We start from the raw sequence: 25,626 nt of genomic DNA on the forward strand, positions 1-25,626 counted from the left end.
GAACCACCGACATAGAAAAACAGGCTGCTTTCACTCAGCCAAGTGATTACAAAAATATGTATGGGTGGGCTCACCCCAGAAGGGCCAGCAGGTGACACGCAGGGCTCCCCTCCAACCCAGCCTCCCTCAAGAGTTGTGCCTTGGTTTCTCTTGTGCTCTCTCTGTTTCAACAGAGCAGGAAGAAAGAAGGGAACCAGACCATCGTGGAAAGCATTTTCAAACTTTATTTACAACTGTCACAGTGACAAAAAGTAGTTTGGGGGAAAAAAAAAGCTAGTTTCTCCCTGAGCCTCAAAAAAGAACAGATAGAACTTACAGGAGTTCATCTTACAACAGGCATTTCTACTGAAATACTAGGTTTATTTTCCAATACAATCAGTTAGAAATACACACAAGATACTTTAAAAAAAAAAAGAAAAGAGGAGGCCAGACAGGAGCTCAGCCACTTGTCCAAGAGCGGCTGGGTCCCCCCAACAGGATCACCGCTGAGGGTCCCTACTTCAGCTGTCAGCCTCTGGCCTGCTCAGACTCCAGATGGTTGTACAAAGGGGCCTAGCGACCAGCAAAAATAAACCACCCCCATAAACACACATATACACGAAGTAGATCTGTTAGGCAGTTTACAAGCACGTTCCCGTCACACGGACAGATGATACCGGGGAGCACATGAGAGGGACACATGGAAACACAGGATTAAAAGGCAAGACCCCGTCTGCAAGGGAGGCACAGGATGGGAAATGCTGCTGTGAGAGAATGAGAGTCGGAGGAAAAGCTCTCTGCAGCCAAAATAGAAGGGACGGGAGAGCAAGAGAGAGAGACTCCCCAGGGCAGGCTGCGGGCCTCTCCCACTTCCTAGAGGAGCTGGAAGAAGTTATTGCCATCGGTGTGTGTAACACAAGCAGACAACACAGAGGAAGGAAGCAGGGGGGATGGGAGAGTATCGGCTGCCCAGAACCAAATCCTGCTGATGTATCAACAGCACACCCGGGTCCCCCACCCAATGTTCCCCAGAGCCACACTACCCTTGAGGTATTAAATACAACCTTATACACAAGTCCAAAGTGGGGTCACCCTGGACTGACTGGACACCTGAGGGGACATGTGGGTGCCTCGATGGACAGAGTCATCCCCAGGGAGGCTCTCGAGCCCCACTCCTGGTGGCACAGTCTGCTCTGAGACAGAGATGGTTTGAAGTTTGTTCTGTATCCTGCCGCTCCTGGTAGTTCTGAACTATACAAAGCTCTAAATCCAAGGCTAGCTTTCTCGTGTAACTGTGCCCTCGCAGGGGACAGGCGGGAGGTAGGGAGTGATGAGGACCACTGTTTCACGCTCCCTCCCCATTCTGTCCTCCCACCTGCATCCAGAACACTCAGGGAGAAGCCAGGGATCTCATGACACACTTCAGTTTCAACTCGATCCCCAGGCTGCTGCACAAGAGCCTCCTCACCCCACCCAATAATTCCCAGGCTTTGCCAGCCCTCCAGACCTACACTAAACTCAGCTCCCCAACAAGAAACAGAAAAAGCCTCCTGCTTTCCACTCAGCTCCCACCAGAAAAACAGGCCAGGAGTCCCTGTGGGAGTGGGTACTGCAGCTGACTAGGCTGGCTGGAACCCACTGCAGGGCTGGGAGCCACCTCTGCCTGATGGCTGTGGCTGGGGCTGGGCAGGGCCGTGGTCAGAGGAAGAAGGGCCAGCCTGGGAGAGCTCGCCTGCTCTGTGCCTCTGCTCAGACTCCGAGCAAGTCTGGGGGAAGCAGCTGGGGAGGACCTGCATATCCAAGTGTCCACATCAGTCCTCCAACAAGGGTAGGCAGCAGCTCACTGCTCCCAAAAGGGCAGAGGGGGGATGGGCAAAAAGGATAAATGGGGGAGAAAAGCTCAAAAGCGCTGCCTTTTAGAAAAATACTCCAGATTACTGCAGGTATGTGGACCTGCCTCAGCTGGAACCGTGGGTCTGCAGAGAAGGAATGGGAGACCTTTTCCTTTTCCGAGCATCACCTCCAGCTGGCTTTGCAGGCAGCCAGGTTATACTTGCTCTCCTTTACCCGCCTGCCTGGTAAGAGAAAACACACCCAAAATAAAAGCAAAGGCTGGCGGTGGGTGAAGCAGGAGAGAGAGATGAAGACTTTGTTGTCTGATGCCCCAGCAGCCGGGGCAAATGCTCACTGAGTAGTGCTTCCTGGCTGCAAGTCTCTGCTCGATGTTTTCTTTAAAACATGTATTTTCTTTTTTTGTCTCGAATTTGTTTTCTTACCCCAAGTGTTCCTTGCTTGCTGTGCACATCCCCCATCCCCCCACCCCCAGAGCCCACTGGAATCCCACCAGCGCTTCTAGCTGCTTGAGTTCAGATAATGATCTCAGACACCGAAGCTTCGTGCACCCCCCACCCCTGCTCTAAGCAGCTTCCTTTCTCTGAAGGCCTTGCAGAGTGTCGCAGAGGGCTCTACTGCTCGACACAGTTCAACAAAAGAAAGAAAAGGAAAGAAGACCAACTCAGTGATTTGCAGGTGCAAACGGAAGCCATCATCTGATGTTCCCGAACGACTATGGCTCACTCTCTTCCTCCATCACAACAGGAAAGAACACAAGTTCAGGTACAGATGCTGCCTGGTGGGAGTCGGTGGGGACTCTACTGCTCCTTGTCCTCTTTTGCTGTCTCTTCACAGTTGTCCTGCTCATCCTCCTGGACCAAGAACTCCTCCGGGGGCCACCGCAGCTCCCCACTCTCCACCTCCCCCTCTGTGGGCTCCACCACGATGGAGGGCAGACGGTCCTTCAGTTTGCAGCAGCGGTCGAAGTCTGATGGGTCGGGGAAGATCTGAAATAGAAGCAGAGCGAGCACCTGGTCACGTACAGGCCGAAGGAGAGAAAGTCCATTCCTTCACTTCACATACATGGGCAGGACTGAGCACCGGCTGTATACCACCCCTGGGTTAGTGGGGAGAGTGGTGTGTGTTCGGAGCCATGAAGCAAACTGGGGAAACATGGGAAGCCATCCCTCGGCCTGAAGCTCAAGTTTTCAGGGCAGCGCCGCTGAGTCCAACAGGTGGGGTGGCCCTGTGTGTACTTCTCGTTGTGTTTTATTTCTGATAAAAGAATTCAAAATCATGTCATCCCCAGTAAGCCACATCTCCGTTTACAGCAAGGGTCTGACTCTAGCAGTCCAAAGCGTGTGACAGGCCCCACAGGTTGAATTCCTCCCAGGATTACCACCTGGTTCGAGCCAGCTGCCAGGTGCTTTACATGGGTAATTCTGAACCAGCAGCTCTTACTGAAAATCAGGGGTTGCTGATACTATCGTAAAGAATCTCGGGCTTGGAGAAGGAGGTCGCCTGCAGCATGCAGCCTGGAAATGAGTGATGGAAGGAGATGCAGACCCAGGTCTGTTTGACTCCCATGCCCATGCCCCAGTGCACCCGCACTCCTCCAATGCATGGATCCTGATCTCGCTGCAACTGTAAAGTCAAGGCCAAGTAAAGGTTGAGGGTGAGGCCCCCACCAAGTCCCAGGCTCCCTTTTCACCTGTGAACAACTCCTGACTCCTTGACGGCTCTACACCCGACAGAATTTACTTTGCTCTCCTAAGCCTGATCAACGAGGCTTTTAAAAACAATTCCTACTGTGTGTCCTGCCTGGAGCTGGGAGAAACCCCAAACCAAGCTATAAAACCGACGGCCTCTGTGCATTCCCCGTGTACACACGGCCCTGTGACTACATACAGCTGACCCAATTCTTTGCCCAGCAGATTAAGTCCTTAAGCCGATGGGCTGCTAGTCCCTTGCCATTCACAGCCCTCGGTGACACATCCCAGAACTGGAGGGAAGCCTCTGCTTGGGACGCTGGGGCTCACAGAATCACACGGCACATTCAAGGCCATCTCTTCTCACCTCTCTATTTGATAGATGAGGAAACTGAGTACCAAAGGGGTCAGGAGACTTGCTTGAGGTCACAGAGCTTGTTAATGGCAAAAAAAAAAAAAAAAAAGGAAACCAAAACCAGGAGTGGGCAGGCACGCACGGGAAGAGACCCTGGGGATTGCCCACACCTGGCTCAGATCCAGACAAGCCCACGGCAGCAGGCAGGCGTCCTCTGTTCCCCACAGGGAGGACGTGCTCCCCTATAACCTCAGGCCTTCCCAACCTCCGTGGTGCTATGGGATGCCCCATGTTACTGCACCCCAACCCCAAGCAGCACTGCCCTAGCCAAGGCACTGACCACGTCACAAGTCACACAGGGCTCCCAGAAATCACAGGAACCTCAATGAAACCTCCCCAATCCCTACAGACAAGTGATTATTAACCATTTATCCAATAAAGCCCTATTGCTGGGGATTAAGCCTTAAGCCAGCTGCACAACCAGGCATCATTAAAGATTTAACAAGCCTTATAAAAAGTACCCTAATGGCAGCCAGGAGGAAACCAGGGCAGGGGAGGGGCGCAGGGAGGGGGAAGAAAACATGGGGCAGGCTGACCCCACTTCGGGCCGTCTCTCCCTGTGGCCGGCGCTGCAGTTTGGTCCCTGGACTGTGCTGTGAGCACGGAGCCCACGTGTGCTGAGCCCACAGAGGGGCAAGTGGCCGCTTTGGACCCCTCCTCACTTCTCACGTGGAGCTGGAGCCCCGCCCTTGAGAGTGACGACACAAGGTGCCGTTCCAAACACAGGCTCAGGCAGTGAGCTCGGGGAGCCCCGACGACTGACAGCATGCTGCAGCTACTATGCTCTTTAGGCATCACATCCTTTGGGTCTCATCACCCCCGCCCCCACCCCCCGCCCCCCTTCCGCCCCTGCCAGGAGCAGTGAGACCCTCGGGCTCTAAGGGTTTAAACCCACATCTTCTGATTTCAAGGCCTGTACCTTTTGAAAAATGAATGGATGCCACTGGGTGAACACGCCCACTTCACAGATAGAAAACTGACCAGGAAGTGTGGGCAAGCCTCTGGGTTTTAACCTTCCATTCTATTGCTGGAGGCCCCATGATGACCCTCTGGGCAGCCGGATCAAGAAGCTGAGCTTCCCAGTCCAGACAGTTGTTCTAAACCTTCAGGACCTGAGACAGAGCTGTGACCTACCAAGAGGAGGTGGACACCTGGCCCAGGACAGACTAGGCGCCCTGCCTCCGCCCTTGGGCCTCAAGCCCAGGGCTGCACCTACCCTATGACTCCTCAGCTGAGACAGGTGATAACCAGATTCTAACTATGATCACCTATGAAAGGGATGAGACGCACTAGATGCAGCAAGGCCAACAGTAGGAGGAGGGCAATGATAAGGGTGGAGAGCATGAAAGGTTTCTTAAGCTGGGAATAGGTCTTTCTTTAACTACAATTGGCAGGGGCGGGGTGATGTTAAAATTTTGATGATGATGGAAGATATGCTGGGCATATTTGTTGATCAGAGTCTCTGTCTTCACGATAGTCCTGTGAAGTATGTGGTGGCGTGACCCCTATTTCACAGATGAGGAAACTGAAGCCCAGAGAGGGCAAGTGACTTCCTCAAGCCCACAGAGCTAGGGAGTGGCTGATCCAGGACCCAAACTCAGACCTAAAGCACTTCGAGTAAGGTGTTCCCTTGATAACACACTGTGTCAAGCCACAGACCTCAGATTCCCACTGTGTCCTTGACATCAAGCCCCAACCAAATCCTCTCAGTCACCCTTTCCTCCATTTCTCCTTCTGCGAAGCAAAGTGACCTTCCTCTCTCACCAGATGGAAACTAGTCCTTGGCAAAAGCAAATATAATAAACTGCTTTGAGGACACATGCTACATTCAAACTGGACTGTCCTTTCTGCAGCAGCATCGACAGGACTCCGGTAAATGTCCAATCGGCAACCCAGGGGCAGCAATGCTAACGCAGCAATTAAAATAACTCCAAACAATGCCTTTCATACCAAGCACTGCACAATTAAGCCTTTCAAGTCCTTGGGGGGAAGTCTGAGCATTGAATTTCTGATAATACTTAGTTGCCAGAGAACTTTGCTCCCTCCCTGAATTGTTCAAAGCGGGCGTCATCCAAAAAAAAAGAAGAAAAAACTTTTTGACAGAGCCTGTTAATTACATTTTAAAAAATCACTATAATAATCTAACCCTTCCATCAGAGATTTTATTCCATTATCAGATAATACCAATTTATGCCTCTGAAAATTGTAGCTCTCGCCAAAGACAAACAAAGGCACCCAGAAGCAAACAGCTCCTCATTTCCGTGCAGACAGACAGAAGGCTTGCAAAGTATTGCTGAGCATCTTGCCAGCACAATCTTATCTACGACAGCTGCTTAAGAGGCTGACCCTAAGGAGGTCAAGATTTTTCCACTAAGTCATGCTTTTTAATCATCTAGGCGGCAGAAAAATGAGAGGTTGCAACTGCTATTTGATGGGGTGGGGAAGGCAGTGGAAAAAAGGCCTCAAGTCAGCCTTGCCAAGCACATGACAGGTAGGGCTGAAGCAGCAAGCCAGCCGGCACGCTGTTTGCCTGCAGGAACTGGCAAGGAATAAGGAACTGCCCCTGTTCCAAAAAGAAACTGCTTCTGGTTAAACCTCTTACCCCCAAAGCGCCCCTTCTCTCTGGATGAGGGAAAGACAAAAAAAAAAATCCTTTCTCTTCATTCTGCAGCAAAGGCTCATGTCTAAGAGGTCCAGAAAGGACAATGGGGAGGCTCTAATAGGCATTTCACAGCCTCATCCCCAGACAGGACAGATCTAGAAGCACCCATCCCCAGCTGTGATTCTCTCAGCTCTCCCCCTCCCTCCCTCTGCCAGCACTGGGTTCCACATCCAGCTGTCGCATTCGGCTGTCAGGGCTGATGGCTTGGATGAAACTGAGAGACACCCAGTTCCCGCTTTTGCAGATGAAGTGATGTTTTGAAGATCACACACATCAAGAATATCCCGGGTCCCATATGCCCCACTGTGTAGAAATGGCAGGCATTCAAAGTCGGTAATGGTGAATTTTCTAGGAGACGTGTCTTCAGAGGCATCCTTTTGTCAGGTGACTTCAAATGCCAACAGGCCCTGATGTTTCGGGAACTCGAATAGGTTCACTTGAAAGATTAAGGGAACTTTAGGAACGTCTAGGAGGGAAACAGCCTGTGAGCTGTGGTTTGGACGCCGATACACTAGTTTCTGGCTGTATAGGTCAGAGCTGTCTGACAGAACTCTCTGCGTGCAGGCACGCTTCCTATCTGCTCTGTGCAACAGTAGCTGCCGGGCACGCGTGGCTCCTGAGCACGTGAATGAAGCTAAAATTTTGTATTTTAATTTTTATTAATATAAAAGTATATGATCTATTTAAATAGAAATGTAAATAGCGACCGCACTGGACAGCACGAACTAAAGGTGTAAATATGAGGACATTGAAAGCGAGGCTGTCCAGGAAGACTCAGGGTGTCTGGCTGGCAGACCAACACCAGCAGCCTCAGAGCAGAGCAGTCTGGAGTTGAGGGTGAGCCCCTGGAGACGAGGAATTAGTCAGCAGGCTTTTTGCTTAAGTATAGAAGTTGCCAGTCAGTCAGCTCCCATTTCAGCCATGGAGGGGAACTGAAAGGCAATACCAGAGCTCCAAAGGCCTGAAATTTGGGGGCCTAGCTATCAACTGTCTGCCTCTAAGCCAGGTGACCTAAACCTGGCTGTCTCTGGGGTAGGGAGAGGAGAGAGATGGCTGGCACCTAGGATGGAAAATGTGAGTGATTCTGGTTGGCTCAGCCCTCCCCTGAGGGCATGTGCCTCCCTCAGCCATCATTCCCCACGAACAACCTGGGCTGGCCACAAAGCGGGCAGAGGGCTCGGCAAAGAACTGAGAGATGCTAATAGGGAAAGCGGACACCAGCAGGTAGAGGAGATGAAAGGTACTTAACTGGACACAAAGGGCTAATTACCAGCTCTGCAAACTGAGACCCCAGCAGCTGGAACATCCTGCTCCCCTTTGTTGGGGTGGAACAGAGGCAGGCAGGGGTGGGGTAGACAGGAGAGGTAGGGCAGAGGGACTGAGATGAATAACCAGTTAGCTTCCCAAGGAGCTGACAGTGACCTGCCTCTGTATACGAAACTACACGGTAAGCCTCTTCCTTCTCTGTTTCCAGAGGGGAAAAAAGGTCAACCTTCAACCTGTTATGAAAAATGGCCACTCCCACAGGAGTCTGAAAGATCTGGCTTTGACCTGGCCCCATGTATATTACTCCATGACCACAGTCAAGTCATTTTAAGTTCTCTGAGCCTCAGTTGCCTCCTGAGTAAAATGAGGAGGGAATTTCCATGTTACGGTATTGTTGAAAGACTTCCATGATGCATGCATGTTCAGCGCCAGCACAGTGCCTGACAGGCTCAAAGAAGCGCAGGCCCACGCCCCACCCTTTGTCTATAAATTGGGATTCATGCTAATTCCCATCTGAAGCTGCCAAAATGAGGAGACAAAGAAATATGGCCCAAATGAAAGAACAGATCAAAACTCCAGAAGAACTAAACAAAATGGAGATAAGCAATCTATCAGGTGCAGAGTTCAGAACACTGTATAAGGATCCTGAAGGAACTTAGTGAGGACCTCAGCAGCATAAAAAAGATCCAGTCAGAAACAAAGGATACACTAACTGAAATAAAGAACAATTTACAGGGAAACAACAGTAGAGTGGATGAAGCCGTTAATGAAATAAATGATTTGGAACATAAGGAGGCAAAAAACAACCAAGAACAACAAGAAGAAAAAAAAAATCCAAAAAAACAAGGATCGTGTAAGCAGCCTCTGGGACAACTTCAAGCGTTCCAACACTCACGTCCTAGGGGTGCTAGGAGGAGAACAGGAAGAGCAAGAAATTGGAAAACTATTTGAAAAAATTATGAGAGAAAACTTCCCTAATTTGGTGAAGGAAATAGACAGAAATCCAGGAAGCACAAAGAGCTCCAAATAAGATGGATGCAAAGAGGCCCACTCCAAAACATGTCATAATGAAAATGCCAATGGTTAAAGATAAAAAGAGAATCTTAAAAGCAGCAAGAGAAAAGCAGTTAGTTATCTACAGGGGAGTTCCCATAAGATTGTCAGCTGATTTGTCAAAAGAAATTTTGCAGGCTGGAAGGGATTGGCAAGAAATATTCAAAGAAAGCAGGGACCTACAGCCAAGGTTGCTCTACCCAGCAAAGCTATCATTTAGAATTGAAAGGCAGATAAAAAGCATCCCAGACAAGAAAGTAAAGGAGTTCATCATCACCAAACCATTATTATATGAAATGTTAAAGGGACTTCTGTAAGAAAAAGATGAGAACTATGAACAATAAAATGGCAATAAATACATACTTATCAACAATTAAATCTAAAAAACTAAGCAAACAAGAAGAACAGAGACAGAATCGTGGATATGGAGAGCATTTTGATGGTTGCCAATTGAAAGGAGGTTGTGGGAGAATGGGTGAAGAGGTGAGGGGATTAAGAAGTACAAATAGGGGATCCCCAAGAATAGCCATGGGGATGTGAAGTGCAGTATAAGAAATAGAGTAGCCAAAGAACTTACATGCATAACCCATGGGTGTGAACAATGGTGTGGGGATTGCCTGAGGGAGCGGGGTTGCAAGGGGGGAAAATTGGGACAACTGTAATAGCATAATCAATGAAATATAATTAAAAGAAAAAAAATTTTAATGCTAATTCCCACCTTATAGGGCTTTAGAGAGAATGAAACACAAGTATGTGTGAACATGTTCTGTAAACTTTAAACTCCTAATGATGTTTCTTTTTAGGTAGAGCTGGGTCTCCAAGGACCATTTAGAGTGAGGGACTGGAAAGCCAATAGCTATGGCTTAAGACAGGAGCAAGTTAGCAGCACTCCTGGGCTTGTGCTCACAAATTCTAGGCCAGGTTCTTTGGAGAAATGGTTTGACTTCATTGCTTTTGTCCCAGTGCCTCTGTTTTCCCAGGGCAAGGGTTACCAGCTGTAATGGAAGCCACTCCCTTATCCAGATCCTGGTCTTTCAGTGGAAGCCCCTAGTGCTGGAGGTCTTCCCATTAGGCACTCCCCCCTTGGCCCACTGCAGGGGTAAGTCAGACCCCCTCCTGCCCCTTGGCTTCCCAAAGTCTGGGTTTCTTCTTTTTCCTGGAGAACAACAATGGATTGGCCTTGTGTGTTTATTCCTTCCTAGGAGGAGCTGGTTTCTAATAATGGGCAGATTTCTACCAGCATCCTGCTCTCCAAGGGTTGAATGAATGAGCAGCCACTAATTCAAATGGAGAGTACACCCTACTTTTTGCCCCCTAACAACAGGTGAAGGCAAGAATTATATTATTTGAAATACCTATCTCCCGCTACTTTATCATCATCATCATCATCTTTATTTGCATTTACATTTTACTGACTTTTCAAAGTGAAATGTGGCTGGTAAGAACAGAAAGAATTATAGCAAAGGGGCAGAGTGGCTGCTGATTGGATTCGGGGAGGGCAGAACTTTCTCCAGTATCTATTCAGATGGGAGTCACCTCATTTTCCATCCTTGAGACTCTTACCTCACTCACATCTCCCCTGGACGGACTGGGGCTATGGAATATCCACCTCACCCTCTCCTACCTTTTTAATCCTATAGGAGACTTGAGCAGAAATCTGAGGCTTTATAACAACTGTTGGATCTCCTTCCTTTGGATTAAAGATGCTTAAGCCTCTAGCCTTGACTTAAAAGGAAGGAAATCCACTGGATAAACACCATCTTTCATAAACATCTCTCAAACACACACCCATCCTGAGTCAAGAGTTTCAAATTCCAATTAATTAGCACTAATTGCTACTGATAACTCTATGGGCCCAGTGAGCTGACTGAGCTTTTGGAATGTTAAACAATGTTTCTCCAAGTTTTCCAGGGCAGTGAGAAAAGAGCTCAGTTATCTGGCATAGATGGTTTAAAATAACCACATCCCATCAACTAAATCATCGTTGCCCTTTGGAAAGAAGAATACCTCCGAGTCACTTCTGGGCCTCTGGGGATAGGAGATCCCTTTTCTATCCTTCCCCATTGGTGCTTCCCAAAGGTTCCACGGCCATACCTCCTGTCTTTCACAAAGCCCAGACTGACATGGCTGCCATCTCCAACCACTCCCTCATTCTTTGTTTTGGAGATAAAAATCTTGAAGATTTGGCCTGGTCCTACAGCCTCCCCATCATTATCTGGGGTTCCCTTCCTAACTTTCACCGCGTGGCTTCCAAGCCCACCCCTGTAAGGGAACAACTCTTTCAAGTCTCTAGGCTTCCTTACAGCCCTGCCCCAGGGCCTTGGCTCAGTCCCAGTCACCGCCACCTACCCCTGCAGCACAGGACCGGGCAGGCAGCCTGCTTCAGGCCTTATTCTCTCTCCTGCTTCTCACCACCCTGCTCAGGTTCACCTGACCTGTCTAACCTCATCTTCCCTGTGCCTCCCTGGACTCGGAGTCATTCTAGGATTTTCTCCAGACTCAGGCAGCTTCCTGGCTTCACTTGTCCATCTTAGGCCGATGATTCCCCAGTCTACAGCTACACTTTCACCTTCCTGAGACCTGTGACACAGTTCCACTTCTGGATGACATCCATCATCGCCAGCTCACCTTGTCCCAAAGTGAGGTCATCAGCTGATTTACGTGTCTGTAAGTTAAAAGGGTTTTTTCCCTCCCAAACAGGAAGGATGCTTAAAACACTGAAGCCAACGTGGCCATATTAGTGGTCCACTCATCTCACGGAGGCCATCTACACTAACAGGAAGGTCAAGGTCCTGCTTCCGCTGATCAGACATACGCTACTCAGTCTAGAACAGTGGTTCTCAAAGCTCAATTCCCAAGCTTCTTTCAGAGAGGGAGTGTCCATGGAGTTAAATATTTTCTTAATAGCACTAAGGTGTTATCTGCCATTTTCCCTGCATTAATACCTGCACTAGTGGTATAAAAAACAATGGTGGGTGATATTGCTGGCACCTTAGCAAGAATTAATGAATGCAGGGATACGGACCGTACCTGTGGACATTGTCTTTGTCACCACCTCATGCTCACAACTGAAAAAAAATGTAATGCTTGCAATGAAGCAGTAATTGTATTAAATATTTACTCAAGTGCATGCTGTTTTAATATTCTATGTGATGAAGTGGAAAGTCAGCATAAAACACTTTTGCTGCATACCAAAGCCCAGAGGTTGTCTCGAGGGACAAAGAGCACTTACGTGATTGAGTTGCAAGCTGAACTAGCCACCTTTCCATAGGACAGCCTTTCTACTTGAAAAAATGACCAACAAACTATGGTTATTTAGACTTGGTTATTCATCAGACATGCCCTCAAAAATGAAGAAAGTGAGCCTCTCACTTCAAAGACAATGACTGATGGTATTTGTTACTAGTGACAAGAATTGAGCTTTCAAGCAAAAATCAGAATTTTGGAAAACTTGCTTTGGCTACTGTGAGCTTGGCAGTTTCCTAATATTTGACGAATTTCTGATGAAGCCAGTGGAGATCTTAACAAATACCATTTTTTGACATTACGTAATGAAATGTGTTAACATTTGGAAGATCTGCATAATTCAGCGAACCTATATTTTCCAACTGATTGACGCACTGTATTACAAAACCAAGCATGGGCAAAAGATTTATTCAAAGTGCAAAACAGACTAACGGAGTTTGATGCAAGTGTACAGGAAGTTCATTGATAAGATTTCAGATTCCACACGGCCGCTAACCTTTAAGAAACCACCACTTGTCGAGTTTAGGTGAAATATCAAAGAAAAACATATTAAAAGGCTATTGAAATATTTCTGCCTTTTCTAACTACATATCTGCGTAGGCCAAATTTTCCTTCTTTCCTCTAACCAACACATACACCACAACAGACTGAAGGCAGAAGTGGGTATGAAAACCTGGCTGTGTCTATTATGACAGACACCGAAGAGATTTGCAAAAATGTAAAACAATGCCTTTCTTCTCACTAAATTTTTCTTGTTTTGGAAAACAGATTTGTTTTTATTATAAACTGTTACCTATATTAACATGAAATGGTTCTGTTGTTATTTATAAAGGAATTAACAAATCAAATTTTAAAAGATATAATCCACAAAAGATATAATCAGAAAATACAGTCCACATAAACAAATATCTCTGGGGGTCCTAAATCATTTTTAAGGGTGTAAAAGGGACTAAGACCAAAAAGTGTGAGAACTGCTGGCCTAGAGGGAACAAATACCCTCGGGATGATGGCCATGTAAGTCAAGGCTGAAGGTCAATGTATTTTATTTCATTTCATTATTTATTTTATTTTTTTAAAGATTTTATTTTTTAGAGAGAGGGGAAGGGAGAGAGAAAGGGAGGGAGAAATCGACTTGAAAGATTTAAGGGGACCATAAAAACTGCCTTCAATATCTGAAAGGCCGACCTAAGGAAGAGCGCAGATTTTTTTAACTCCAGGGACCGATCGGGCATCAGCCTGGCGGATTTCCCCTCACCTTACAACGTTCTAACAGGAATGATACAATCCACTGTCCCTTAAAGATGGGACATCAAGGCCCAAAGTGGTGACGAGAGTTGCCCGAGCTGACACCGACGGTGGCTATGCTGACAGTGTCTGAGCCCCGTGTCACCGGCAGTGCCCAAGGAACGCCTCCGCGGCCCACTGCCCTGGAACTGTGGAGCGCATTCCCACCTCTGGCAGGAGCCCCGCCCCGTCTCAAAGGTGTCCTCCCACCCAGAGACGCCACAGTGCCAGTCTTGATTCCAAGCACGTTGTCTATGTCCAAAATTTTGCTTGTGTGCCCCGTAAAAGAATTTTGATACACTGTGTCTCTTTCCACACGTTTTTAAACTGGCACCTAAAACTTCTGACACATTATAAATCTTCACATTTTAAAATAAAACTTTCACGCCATTCTTTTAAATGCACTTGGTGGCTGATCATTACACCTATTTGGTATCAACAATCACCTATAAAGAAATTCATAAACAAGTCATTCTGTACTTGAAACTGTATTTCCAGTTTACTTCCCTATAGGATTTTTCTTAATATATTTTTATGTTGGAAAGTCTTAAAGTCATTAGCTTTTCATACTTCTCTGCAAAAAAAGATGTATTTATGTAAATTGGCTTAAGATTTTATGTCTTATGACCCTAAGGATTATTAATAAAAAAAATTCTGAACTGACTTATTGCAGCTATTAGTATACAACTGTTTGATACACGTACCAACAAACAATTATTAAATGCAAAGGTACATTTTTTGAGATTGGTGTCTCAATGAGATAGATAGGTGGGATTTATGGAGCCTCCTAGAGGGTAACATTTTGAATGATTCATTTGTTCAATGCTACCACGGTTTCTATATCCTGGGGAAAAGCATCGTAAAATATTCAGGAGGGTGAGAGGCAGGTCTTTTTCTTATAAGGGGGAGGAGGACCACGGTGATAGGAAAGGTAGGGAGAGAAAGCTGGTGGAGCCGGTCTTCAGGAAACGCAATTTTAGAAAAGCAACAAAGGAAGTTGAAGATGTGGAAATTGATTTTCCGAAAACGCTCTCTGTTGTCATATCCCTTGGAAAGTTTCTGTGAACCCCGGGGGGCAGCTGTCCTCCTGCTTTAGCACTTTGTTAAAGCATGAAGGAAGAGATACATAGGCCATTTTATGTATTAAAAAGTAATTTGGCGTGAAAACCTCCAATATTAGGATGCCAAGGAACACAGCCAGGAAGGGTCCTGACCTTCAAATGTTATATCCAAGGGAGCCAATGACCAAAGAAATACAGAAATCGTAATTTAGTACTAGCTAATCTTTAAGAATGCTTCCATCTACGAGGATACATGTAACTCTTGAAGGAAAAATAGTCCCTTTGTGGGAACAACAGTGACGTTGGCTGCAGAAGTCATTGTTCCTTCATGTCCACACACACACGACGGCTCAATTATATTTTTACTTTACTCACTTATTTAAAAAATGTTTCCTTGAAAAATGAGACTATCACTATATAAATGGAAAACTAATATTACTATTATAGGCAGTAACCATAAAAATACACTAACATTTTAAGAGTTTGTCGGGTAACACCTAAATTAACTTTTTAAACCATCAGGAGTATGTGAACCCCACTGGACCAGTGGCCAAGGCTGTTTATTTGGTGCAAAGCGCTTGCAACCTTGCAGAGTGGTTGGGTGGAAGGCCATTGAGCATGGGGCCCAAGACTTCCATTATGTTCAGACCTGCTTCTAGGAGCTTGGTCCATCCTTGATCTCAGGGAAGCAATATTTCTAAACCGTGCCCATCCCACAAGCCAGACCCAAAGCCCCAGGAATAAATACCAAGACAGCTCAGGGGCTTAAATGTCCATCTGTCCAACCCTCATGGGTCTCCAGGCTGAGGCAACTTCACTGGTCTTCCTTAAGTTCTTACAGCACTCCAATGTCATTAATAGAATAAAGGAGATAAGGAGGGCAATATGTATACTTGCATACAAATATATAAGTGTGTAATTTTGTCAACATGCCCACTGTGAGATAAGAACATGCTCACCAGCTATTTTGCAATGCTGGCTAACTGCCTGAACACCATCAATTGCTATCATCTCTGCTCAAAATGAGCAATTAACAAACTGGAAGAAGGTGTACAATGTCTCCTAACCTCCACTTTAGAATAACCAAACACCTTTCTGACTCAGTCCACAAAGTTCTTCTATTATTCCGTCTCTATAGACCTTACACCCCTCAGATTCTATTTGCTAGAGCTTTCAATGCTGGGAGGTCATATTTTGATAAACCCTTTGATTTGTTTTCTGTTTTTAAGGTAATATACAATCAAGAGGCTTAATAATGTTGAATCTCTTTGAATCAGTAACTCCACTTCCAGGAATTTATTCCGAGGAAATGAATCAGACCTGTACAGAGATTTATCCTAAATGAGGCTCAGCGCAGTGCTTTTTATAAGAACAAAACACGCAACCTAAATATTCAGCAATAAGAAGTGGCACAGAACAAAACGAAATGCCATTTTACGAAGAAAAGCGAGTGACAGGAACATAGTCACAATATTATAGTAAGTGAAAGAAGATTCAGTACAGTATACACAGTATTGTCTCAATTTTAAAAAATATATAAATGCATAGTAGTGTTCTAGAAATAAATGTACCAAAATAGTTCAATAATAAGAATATGGGTGTTTTTTAATGCTTCTCCATGTTTTCCCAAATTTTAAAAGGAATAAATATTACTATTATAACTATAGCATACACACAAACACACACCCTTGGGAAAGCCAAGGATGCTCTTCAAATCCAGGATGGGCAAAGCATGTGTTTCCATTCTCCAAAATAAAGGCAGAAGGTATACCATTAATTCTGCCTGGGAACCACTATTAAATTCAAGGTATTCTGTTCATTCTGCCTGGGAACCATGTTCTGGTTCAAACTTGGGGAAAGTCAGACCTCGAGACCAACCACCTCTGGAATGAGGTTCGTGAATGCCCTCCTTGCTCAGGCTAAGAAATCCAGAACCTTCCTTCCCATGGGCTCCAACAGAATCCCTTTTATTGTTAGGGAGAAAACTCTCTGTGATTGCTGAGAAGCAAGCAGCCGATGCTGCTTCAGCTAAATGCTTGAGTGCCTCTTCCATACAGTTAACCAAAAAGGAGCTTCTGATAGTGCAAGGCAATCAATTCTCACAGGGAGGGGGCCCAGGGAGCTCCCAAACATCCCTTGAGGTCAAAGCACGAGCTGGGCAACAGCCTGGAGACGCTTTGGCTAATTTCATTTTTTGTTATCACACAGGTCTGTGCAATAAGCTGAGGAGTAAAGCAGCAGACACAGGCTTCGATTTACTGATAAAGAATCCTCCTGGGGTGGGCTCGAGGACAAGGGAAGGGCAGGTGGCGAAGTGACAGGCAGCAGAGGTGGCACAGCGACTAGTACACTGGAAAGGAGTGAAGCCCTATCAGCTCTGAGCTCCGTGTGAATGAGGGCCTGTCTTCATAAACTCCAAGGATAATTTTAGGACTCGGGCCTGAAGGATCATTTCAGGACATTCACTAGACACCCAGGAATAGCTCTTGGCTCCAGTCACAAGATTTGCCACCCAAACTCATCCCTTTCTCTAATGGTACAATTCTCCTTTGCATCCAACTTGGGAGACTGAGCTGACGTAGAGAAAATGCTGACCCTACAAAAATCTATGCCATGGAATAGTCAAGGTAGAGGGCTCATTCGCAGTGCAGGAAAGCGGGGGAGGCAGGGTCCAACCAATCACTCAGCCCTCAGTAAGCAACTGTTGCAGGACACTGCGACCAGCACTGTAGGAACAAAGCGCAGTCTAAGACACAGACCCAGCCCTGGGGAGCGATGAACACACCAGCGCTTACGAGGCGTCAGGCCTAACACAGGCCCTTTGAGAGAAGGCCGGTTGTATGGCTCCAGTGTGCAGCGTGTTGGCTAGGAAAGTGAAGGAAGCTTGTTCTCTCCCTGGACGGGCTACAGACTCACTGTTGTGACCACAGTGTGCATGCTGGGGGGGGGGAGAACCCCCCACGGGAGTAATCCCAGCCCTCTGCAGGACCTAACCCAGGGGCATTCCAAAAGAGAGAACACCATGTGTGTGTCAAGGATTTGGTCCTAGGAAGGAAGGTGCTGCACCCCTCATACAAAGTGGACTTGATCTGAACAGAGTGGATACTGAACAGAGCGTATACTGCCTCAAAAAGAGGCAGCCTGTGCAGAAGCGGGCCCAACGCCACTCAGAGAAACGGACTCCTGGTGCCTCTAAACCTGTTCTGCATCACATAACTACGATTTGTACCAAGGCGGGAGAGGGGTGGAGGGGGTAGGGACAGGAGAAAGAAAACTCGCCGTGATTCCAGAAACATGTTGTGTCCATGGCTGGACGTCTCCTGCCAAGTGCTTAGGAATTTTAGCTTTACATCTCTCCAAGGACGACTGAGGCCTTTTAAGTCTGAGGTTGTGAAAGATGATTTCCTGGTGACCATGGGACTTCCATGCGGTGGCTCAGCAGACATGTAGGGTACCACAGCTGGGGGAAACCAACGAGACAAGGGGCACGAGGAGGAAGAGACAAAGGTGGTTGATGAGTTATGCCCAGAACAGCATCGTGAGCAGGGGTTTGTGGGAGACAGAGGCAGGGACACAGAGCAGGAACCTCTCTGGGGGCTTAACTCAGAGAAGAAGCTCAACCCATCACATATTTCAACACATATATTTATGAAGGTGGGAACGGCTCAGGGAAAGCCGGGCTCGGGGGTCTTCACAAAGGAAGGCTCGGCATAGATGTGAATGAAGACAAAGTGTTTCTGAACTGCAGCCTGACCCGAGTGATTAAACCAAGCCTGTCCTTTGAGAGAGGAATTGCTGCTTCCGATAAAGAATGAGGGGGGTAGAGAAAAGAGTCAGCTATTATTGGGCAAGGGAGACAGAAGAAGCTGGGAAATTCTGTCCAGGGAGAGGCTAGCTCTCAGCCAGCACAGTGCATTAGACCTGTCCTAATGCAGAGCTAGAACTGAGGCTCTCGGGACTGCTGGAAGCAAATGACAGACAGGGTGGTGGCAAGAAGTCACTGCCCACCGCCCCTCCTCCCTATCATATAAAACACCAGGCCATCCCTCCCTCCTGTCTTGGGAAATGCAGGGGAAGACATGGAAGCTCTGAACTCTGTGGATCAAAGGGAAGGCACAGGGCAGGAGGTGTTGGGAGGCAAGGGGGTGTGTGGAGACATTGCTCCCTCTGGTTTACAGCGTGTACCTCCCCCACCCCCCACCCTGGCTTCCCTGAGAAGGAGAGTCAGCTGCCTGTATGACTGGTGGATGGACATCAGATGACAGGAGCATGTGACCAAGAACAGCAGAAGGAATCTAAAGGGCACTGGTAAGGGGTTTGTGTACTGATCAGAGAAGAATTTAAAGAAACTAGGGAAGGACAAAGTTATCAGATCTTGGTCCCGATGCTTTAGAAGGGACTGTTTTAAATGCAAATTGAGGAGCCGGGTCTCAATCCAGACCAAAGCAAGGGCAGGAAGACAGCAAAGCCTCAGCGTGCTGTGCTGGGGCCCTTGGGTTGCAGCAGCATCAGTGTCTTCAAGCAGATGCCCAGGACCCTTCCCCATTCAGGACCCAGGCCAATTAGGGGCAGCAGGGAAGGAGACCCAATCAGAGAGGCATTCCAAAATGCCACATTCCTATAGCGGGTAGAGCCAAGGGAGGGCCCTGCAGAGTAGCACAGGCCTGCTTCCTTGGATCAGGGAAAGGAAGCAGGCCTTATATGGCAGACATTCTCCCTCAGGGCAGGACAGCAGGAGGCCCACAGATGAAGTGTGGGGTGGGAGTTGTAGCCTTCAGCGACACAAATGTCCTCAATGAGACCCTCCCACTCAGCCCTGGTGAGCTGGCTGCCACCCTCAGCCAGCCTGAAATGTACTCAGACTTTCTAGTAACCATTTACTCACCCACCTAGTGGGTGTTGTAATTCATGCCAAGTGAGTACTCAGACATGAATGTCTCGCATTGAACTGACTCTCTAAATAAATGCGAAGACAAAACAAGGCACCAGCTCTGCTGATTTTTATACCCGCTCACAAAATAGCACTAACTCCCTAAGCACAAGAGATAGGGCTTACCCGAAACTTTCAGGGGATAAAAAGCCTTCTATGTGAAGCCGGGACAGGTGTGAGACTGACGAGGCCCTTACAGGTCCGAAAGCAGAAGTGAGGGCGGCCAGCTCTAGAATCACGACACTGGCCAGCACTGAAACCACCACCATCGCCTTACCACCTGCTCTGTGAAGGCCCTGAGCCAGCAGGCGCCTTGGTTTGGGAAAGGGTGTAAGGAGGGTGATGGCTAATGGGCACAAAGAGGGTAAGAAGTCATCCCCTGCCCTCAGACACCTGGGCAGCGAGAAGGTCAGGCAGGACTCATGTCCTCAAAACCCAGTGCGGCATCATGTCAAAGCACCACATGCCACAGGTGTTAAGAGAGGTCATACCTGGGGCAGAGAAGTCAGGAAAACTGTGTTCTCTGTAGGTCTGGAAGGTGGGAGAATGATTGACCAAGCCCAGTATGCCAATTTATTTTACGACCTTGTTTCAAGGTCAAATCACAAGCCTGAGATTCTATTTCATCTGCCAAGTCAGGATTGATGTCTCTTTCCTACTTGCAGTTCCTTGGAAAAGCAGGTCTCAGTAAAAAGCCACATACTATTATTACCCTCAGGCAGGATGCCAAGAACAGAGCTCTGAGATCTTCCGCCCCCAGGTCTGGGCCCAGCCTGAGCAAGCACAGAGGATGGGCTCCGGCCAAGTGCAGTCGCAGCCAATCCCCAGAGCTCTGGCGGGAACGTGTTCAATTGGAAGGCACTGGCTTTGAGTGGGTTCAGAAAATGCCTGTCACACAGCGATTGTCAAGCCAGCTCTCTGCAGAGCCCTACACCTGACATCAACAGGGGCGAGCCAAGGGCTTTCTGGAGATGCAACAAAATCACACTGGAGACGGAGGTGTCTTCTCAAAGTCCCAATGTTCACTTAAGACTAGTCCCAGTCTGACGTCAATCCAAGCCTTCTCATTGCCACCCACACCCAGATGGACCATGGCGTCTGCATTGCTCCACCAGACTGCCTGTGTTCCAGGTGTTACGTACCTGTTGGCTTCCCACGGGAGCCCCGAACCCTCTCTGTGCAAGCGCCCAGCATAGCACGTCACACAGATCAAGTAGCCCATAATGCTGCCCGGTTAGAGATGATAACCTCCCTCCTTTCTCCTCATCAGGCAACCAGAAGCCCTTTCTGAAATCTTGTGACAGACTTTGAAGTTCCAGGTATTTTGAAACTGGACAGTAGTCCCCACCCACGCAGCAGGGATGAGTTTCCTGAGGGACTGTGAGAACCGGGTGGCGGCCCTCCCAGTCCAGCACCACAGGGAACGTTTGAGGGCCCTCTTCTCAGGCAGCACCAGGAGCCAGAGGTGATTAGATTTTCCTCCTGCCTTTGCAGCCCCAACTCAGCCTCCCTCACCCAGTGTGGCAGCCCCGTCCTTCACTGCCACCTGCCCTGTCCCTCAGACCCAGCAGAATGGCCTGAAGGACTCAAAGGGTTGAGAAAAGTGCCCTGAAGGACCTGTCCCTTTATCCTGGGACATATTCAAAAGGAGAGTCTAAAAAGCACGCACAACACATACTGATGCCTGTGTTTGGAAAGGTTCTGTGATGGAAATCTAAAACTCAGAACTGAAAGAGAATCTCACCTGTAACCACAAAGAGATTTCAGTCTGATTCAGCGCCTTGGAAACTGGTATTTGAAAACACCCCAGCTGGTGAGCCAGGAAACTTCTACTCTCCCACAGGCTGTGGGGCCTTCAATTGTCTCGCTCAGACCCACTCTGGGTGCGGAAGGTATAAAACTACCAGGAAAGGGTATCCCCTTCTCCCCCCACACCCCCTCAGGCCACTGGAATATTTATTTCCAGCCATCAAAAGAGGTGGCCACACTGACACAAAACAAAGGGACTTTCTAGAACCTCCCGATCATGTCTGTGGGTGACTCTGCTGTCACCCGCCCATCAACTTCACACGACCTCAGCTTTCATCTAGGCAGTGTCTGATCACCCTCCCTCCACGGCACCCACCTGGCTTTCTATTTGTTCCTTCCTTTACAAAGCAAATGCCCCTGGAATGGTTCTAAGGAATGTCTAGCCAGAGCAAGTCTGGATTCTAGCCAAGAACCAACCCAAGGTGCAGACACGTGATCCATCAGCAGAGCAAGGCTTTGTAGTTGAGACCCAAGTCACCTAGTCGGTCTGAGCCTGTTTCCTCATCCGTGGAGCGGAGCCAGAATTCCCGGCTCAGCGCGATGGCCGAGAGGGAATGGGGATTGCCTGTACAGTGTGTGGCCCCCAGCGGACATACAGTTAAAGTCTGCTGAGTGGTCCCACAACACCCCCAGTTTTCTTCCCCAGGCCAGATATGCTGCACAATTTCCCTAGCCCAGAGGTCTTCCCTTAAAAACAGATCCTTCCTTCTTCCCCCAAATGTAACAACTTTAGTACTCTCCTCTGAGATCTACCCTACAGGCCGCCAAAGGTCTTCCAAAGCCATCCAGGGGCCCTGGAAGAGCAGGGTGGCAGGCCAGAAAGAGCACTGTGCTGAGAATCCAAAACTCTTACTTAGGTCACTTTGGGGGGGCCTTTATGTATTTTGAATCCACGACACAGGATAACTGCTAAGCTAGATTCCAGCAATGGCATCCCCGACATAGCCTCTCTCTGGGGAAAGCTCCCCGAAACTCTAAGTAGTTTGAACATTAACTCTGTTAGAATTGGTTGATCAACCATCCAGCTGAGGAGGAAAGCAGAGTTTGATGTAGCTATTCCTTCCCCATGAGCCGCCCCTCATAGCAATGCTGCCACTGCCGAAGGCACGGCCGGGAAGGGAAGTTCCATCTGAACTGACTGCACAAATTACTTCCTCCCAGCTGCCAGGAGTGGGAGAGCCCACAGCACCGGTTCATCCTAGCTGAACCCTTACTGCGCATCCCAGGGACTGTGAATGCCTTCTGCACTCCTCTAATCATGTTTTATCTTCACAGTTCTATGAGATAAAGTATACTGTTTGCCTCGTTTTACGGATGAAGGAACTGAGGCTTACGGCTATTAGGGGACTTTCCCGAGGTCACACAGGTCTTATAAGTGGCACGGGGATGCAGAATCAAGTCTGCCACCAAGCCCAGCAAAAGGCACTAGGCTCTAAAGAGCTTGAAGGAACCCAGTATTGAACTCACCTGGTAGGAAAGGCCATCCTTTCGGGGGCTGAGGCCAATCTCCTCCATGGATGGGGTGCTCATCATCACCTCAGTCATCTCGGCCGATCTCAGGTAGTCGGGGCTGCCAAGAGACCCGGGCAGAAAGTCAACAAACACACACTTGCACATTCCTCTGCCGGGTGCCCGCTGCTGTTGGATCAGGGGTTTGTCTGGAGGCCGCATGAGGGGTGTTCAAAACAGAACTCACAGGAAAACAAATTCACACCTTGCGGAAGTGCCTTGCAAGTCCAGAGCATCGGGCTCTCAACCTCCAGCAACAAAGCCCACTGTCTGAAAACCTCTCTGGCAAACCTCCTCTCCCCTCCTCTCCCGTACTATTCCTCCCTCGCACAGAGCGACTCTGGGTTTTCCTTTAAGTGAAAGAACTGGAAAAAAACCAAACAGTAGGTCGCTGAGTCCAGCTGTCAATATTAAAAACAATTCAACCCTTCTCCAGGAGAACTGCATAATATTATTACATAATAATAACAGGTCAACCTCAGGGAAACCAAGTCTAATAATACTGCCTTCCTAAATATCTGTCTCTGTGGTGCTTCTTTCTGCACAATGTCCCATTTAAAGCCCCAAGGGGTCAGCATTCTGCAAGCCTCACATCTGCCATCCAACCCCCTTCTCTGGTCCCAGCCACAGCAGCTGCAAGCTCACAGCTTGAAAAACATCCCCTGGATTAAAAGCCTTAAGGATGCCCAGACTCTGATCGCAAAGGAAATTTCCAGAGGGGCCAAGCTGGCCCACCAACGGCAGATGTGTGAAAGTGCTTTGTACTCTGTAAGCAGGATGTAAACGTCCCCTATCCTCACACAGAGCCTGGGCACATAGTGGCTCCCAAAAGCGTGATACCAAAGGGCACATACCAAAGTCAATGTACTCGCTACACAACATCCAATATTTTCATGGCTTTACACATGGTTTTAAAAAATTAAAGAAGTGGAACACGCTTTAGAGAGACTATGCCTAAGAAAACAGGGGTACCAAACTCTCCTTCATTTTATGAGTACTATAGAATAGAAATGGCATTGGATTTGGAAACAGAAGCAATCGTTTCTGGTCCAGTCTCTGCCACTCGAGAGCTGTGTGATCTTCAACAAGTCATGTAACTTCTCTGAGCCACAGGTGCCCTATTTGTCTGACACCACGATGCTAATAATGCATACCTCACAATTACGCGAAGGGGCTCATCTGGGGGATCGGGGGAGTACTGCAAACTATGATGCGCTAATGAACTTATAAAATAACCCCAAAACTTAATTTCTCAGGGAAAAATGACTCCGATGGGCTCTAAGGGGTTAGAGCCTTGGCAAGTTCTGAGTGACCGGCGGCACAAAGCCTCCAGTAGCCAGCCTTCAGTCTCACCCATATGGCACCTGGCTGCTCACACACCGCTAGGCGGTAGGGAATGTGAGCCCCAAAGGGTGAGGGTCTAAGAGATGATGCTGTGTTTCGGAGAAAGTTTTGGGTCAGGGGCTGGGACTCCAAAGGCAGTTTCCTCCTGGGTCTTGGAAAGGCTGGCGCCGAACCCCCCCCCACCTCGCCCCCAAACCCCGCGCCTCCCTCGGAAGAATTGGGCCAGAAGAGCGAGAGCCCATAGGGCTCTCGCCTAGCTCTTCGCCTGGTGTAGGGTCGCTCGCTGCTCGGGCGGGCCCGAAAAGTTGAAGCGAGAAGCATGAACTTTCCGGTGCCTGGGCTGAGCAAGACCGCAGGGAGATAGAGCCTGCAGAGCCGGCCGGGCTCTTTGCGCCCGCACCTGAGAGCGCGCTCCAAAGCCTCCAGCGCTCGCCCCCCCACCCCCCACCCCTCGGTCGCTCCTCCTCCTCCCCAGAGCAGGAAGGAAGCAGCAGCCTGCGCTCAAGTCCCAGCGGCCTGGGGCCTCGCTCCGCAACGATCAGGGTGCCGAAGCGCATCCCTTCCAGCCCCGACCCCCAATCGGATGTAAATCTCCGCCGCCCCATGCCCAGCCCAGGTTCCTCCTGGCTGGAGACAACGAGGGCAGCTCCTCCCCAGCCCAGGCCCCCACAAAAGCGCGTTGGTTTTTAAGGGCTATGGCGAGGGAAGGTGTCAGGAAGGTGCAGCATGCGCTTGTGCTGCTGCTTGTGGCTTCGGAGGAGTTACGTGTGGGGAGAGCATTCCCCCCCCACCCCAAGCCTTGGCTCTGCAAACGCTGCTGCCGCACCAGCTCAACCCGCTGCCGCCGGCCTCGACGCCGAGACTTGCAAGCAAACAAAAAGAAAAAGGGGAGGGGCTCGAGGAACGCAGGAGACCCCAGCGCCAGACGGGGCTCGCTCCTCCTGCAGCCCTAAGCGCGCGGAGTTTTATTAGCGGGGTTCAGGCGTGACCTCCGGTTCTCCCCCACACCGTCACCACCGTACATACACCTTCCCAGACGTCCTTCCAGTGAGGGCTTTCAGTTCACTTCCTTTGTCTGGATGTTCTCAGAACCACCTCCCCCACCCCCATCTTTGCAACCTTGACGTTGACTCCTGCACGGGTTTGGGAGGCGGGTTAGTGCCCGGTGCCCGGTCTGCCTGCTCCCCTTGCACCGGAGCCGGCACGAGCAGGCACCTGGGCCTCGCAGCTACAGACGCTAGACGGATACCCGCCGAGGTGCGCAGGATACTCACCAGTGAATGGGGAAATATACAGACATGAAGTCCTAGGGGAGGCTGACCCACGCCCTTGTGATTTAAAAACGGTCACTGCGTCCCGAGTAAGGATGTCACGGGCGCAGACAGGCTCGGCAGGCAGGGAGCAGGAGGTCGAATACGGGCACTGGGCGTTCGCCGGTCCGCCTTCCGGAGACAGCCCGAATGCAAGCTGCGTCGGCAAAGCAGACGGAGCTCCGGGATCTCCACCGAGCTCGCGGCCCCACAAAG

At 48.8% G+C, this 25,626-nt stretch overlaps 1 protein-coding gene across 1 annotated transcript; it reads right to left on the reverse strand.

Annotated features, from left to right (window-relative positions):
- Nucleotides 1-201: 201 nt before the first annotated feature.
- On the reverse strand, nt 202-25,626 carry LBH (LBH regulator of WNT signaling pathway). Its single transcript, XM_024552612.4, has 3 exons — nt 25,375-25,626; nt 22,715-22,817; nt 202-2,819 (listed from the first exon to the last, which is right to left on the reverse strand). The coding sequence occupies exons 1-3, from the start codon at nt 25,398-25,400 to the stop codon at nt 2,631-2,633; spliced, it is 318 nt and encodes a 105-aa protein (XP_024408380.1). The 5' UTR covers nt 25,401-25,626; the 3' UTR covers nt 202-2,630.

This window comes from Desmodus rotundus, chromosome 5, assembly GCF_022682495.2.
Source record: "Desmodus rotundus isolate HL8 chromosome 5, HLdesRot8A.1, whole genome shotgun sequence".
NCBI classification, from domain to species: Eukaryota; Metazoa; Chordata; class Mammalia; order Chiroptera; family Phyllostomidae; genus Desmodus; species Desmodus rotundus.

Excerpts from the sequence above, each read along its gene's own strand:
- LBH (XM_024552612.4), bottom strand. The coding sequence starts at position 25,400 with ATGTCTGTATATTTCCCCATTCACTG. Across the intron at positions 22,818-25,374 it reads GTATATTTCCCCATTCACTG|CCCCGACTACCTGAGATCGG; the intron begins GTGAGTATCCTG and ends GTCTCTTGGCAG. Across the intron at positions 2,820-22,714 it reads AGGATGGCCTTTCCTACCAG|ATCTTCCCCGACCCATCAGA; the intron begins GTGAGTTCAATA and ends CTTCTATTTCAG.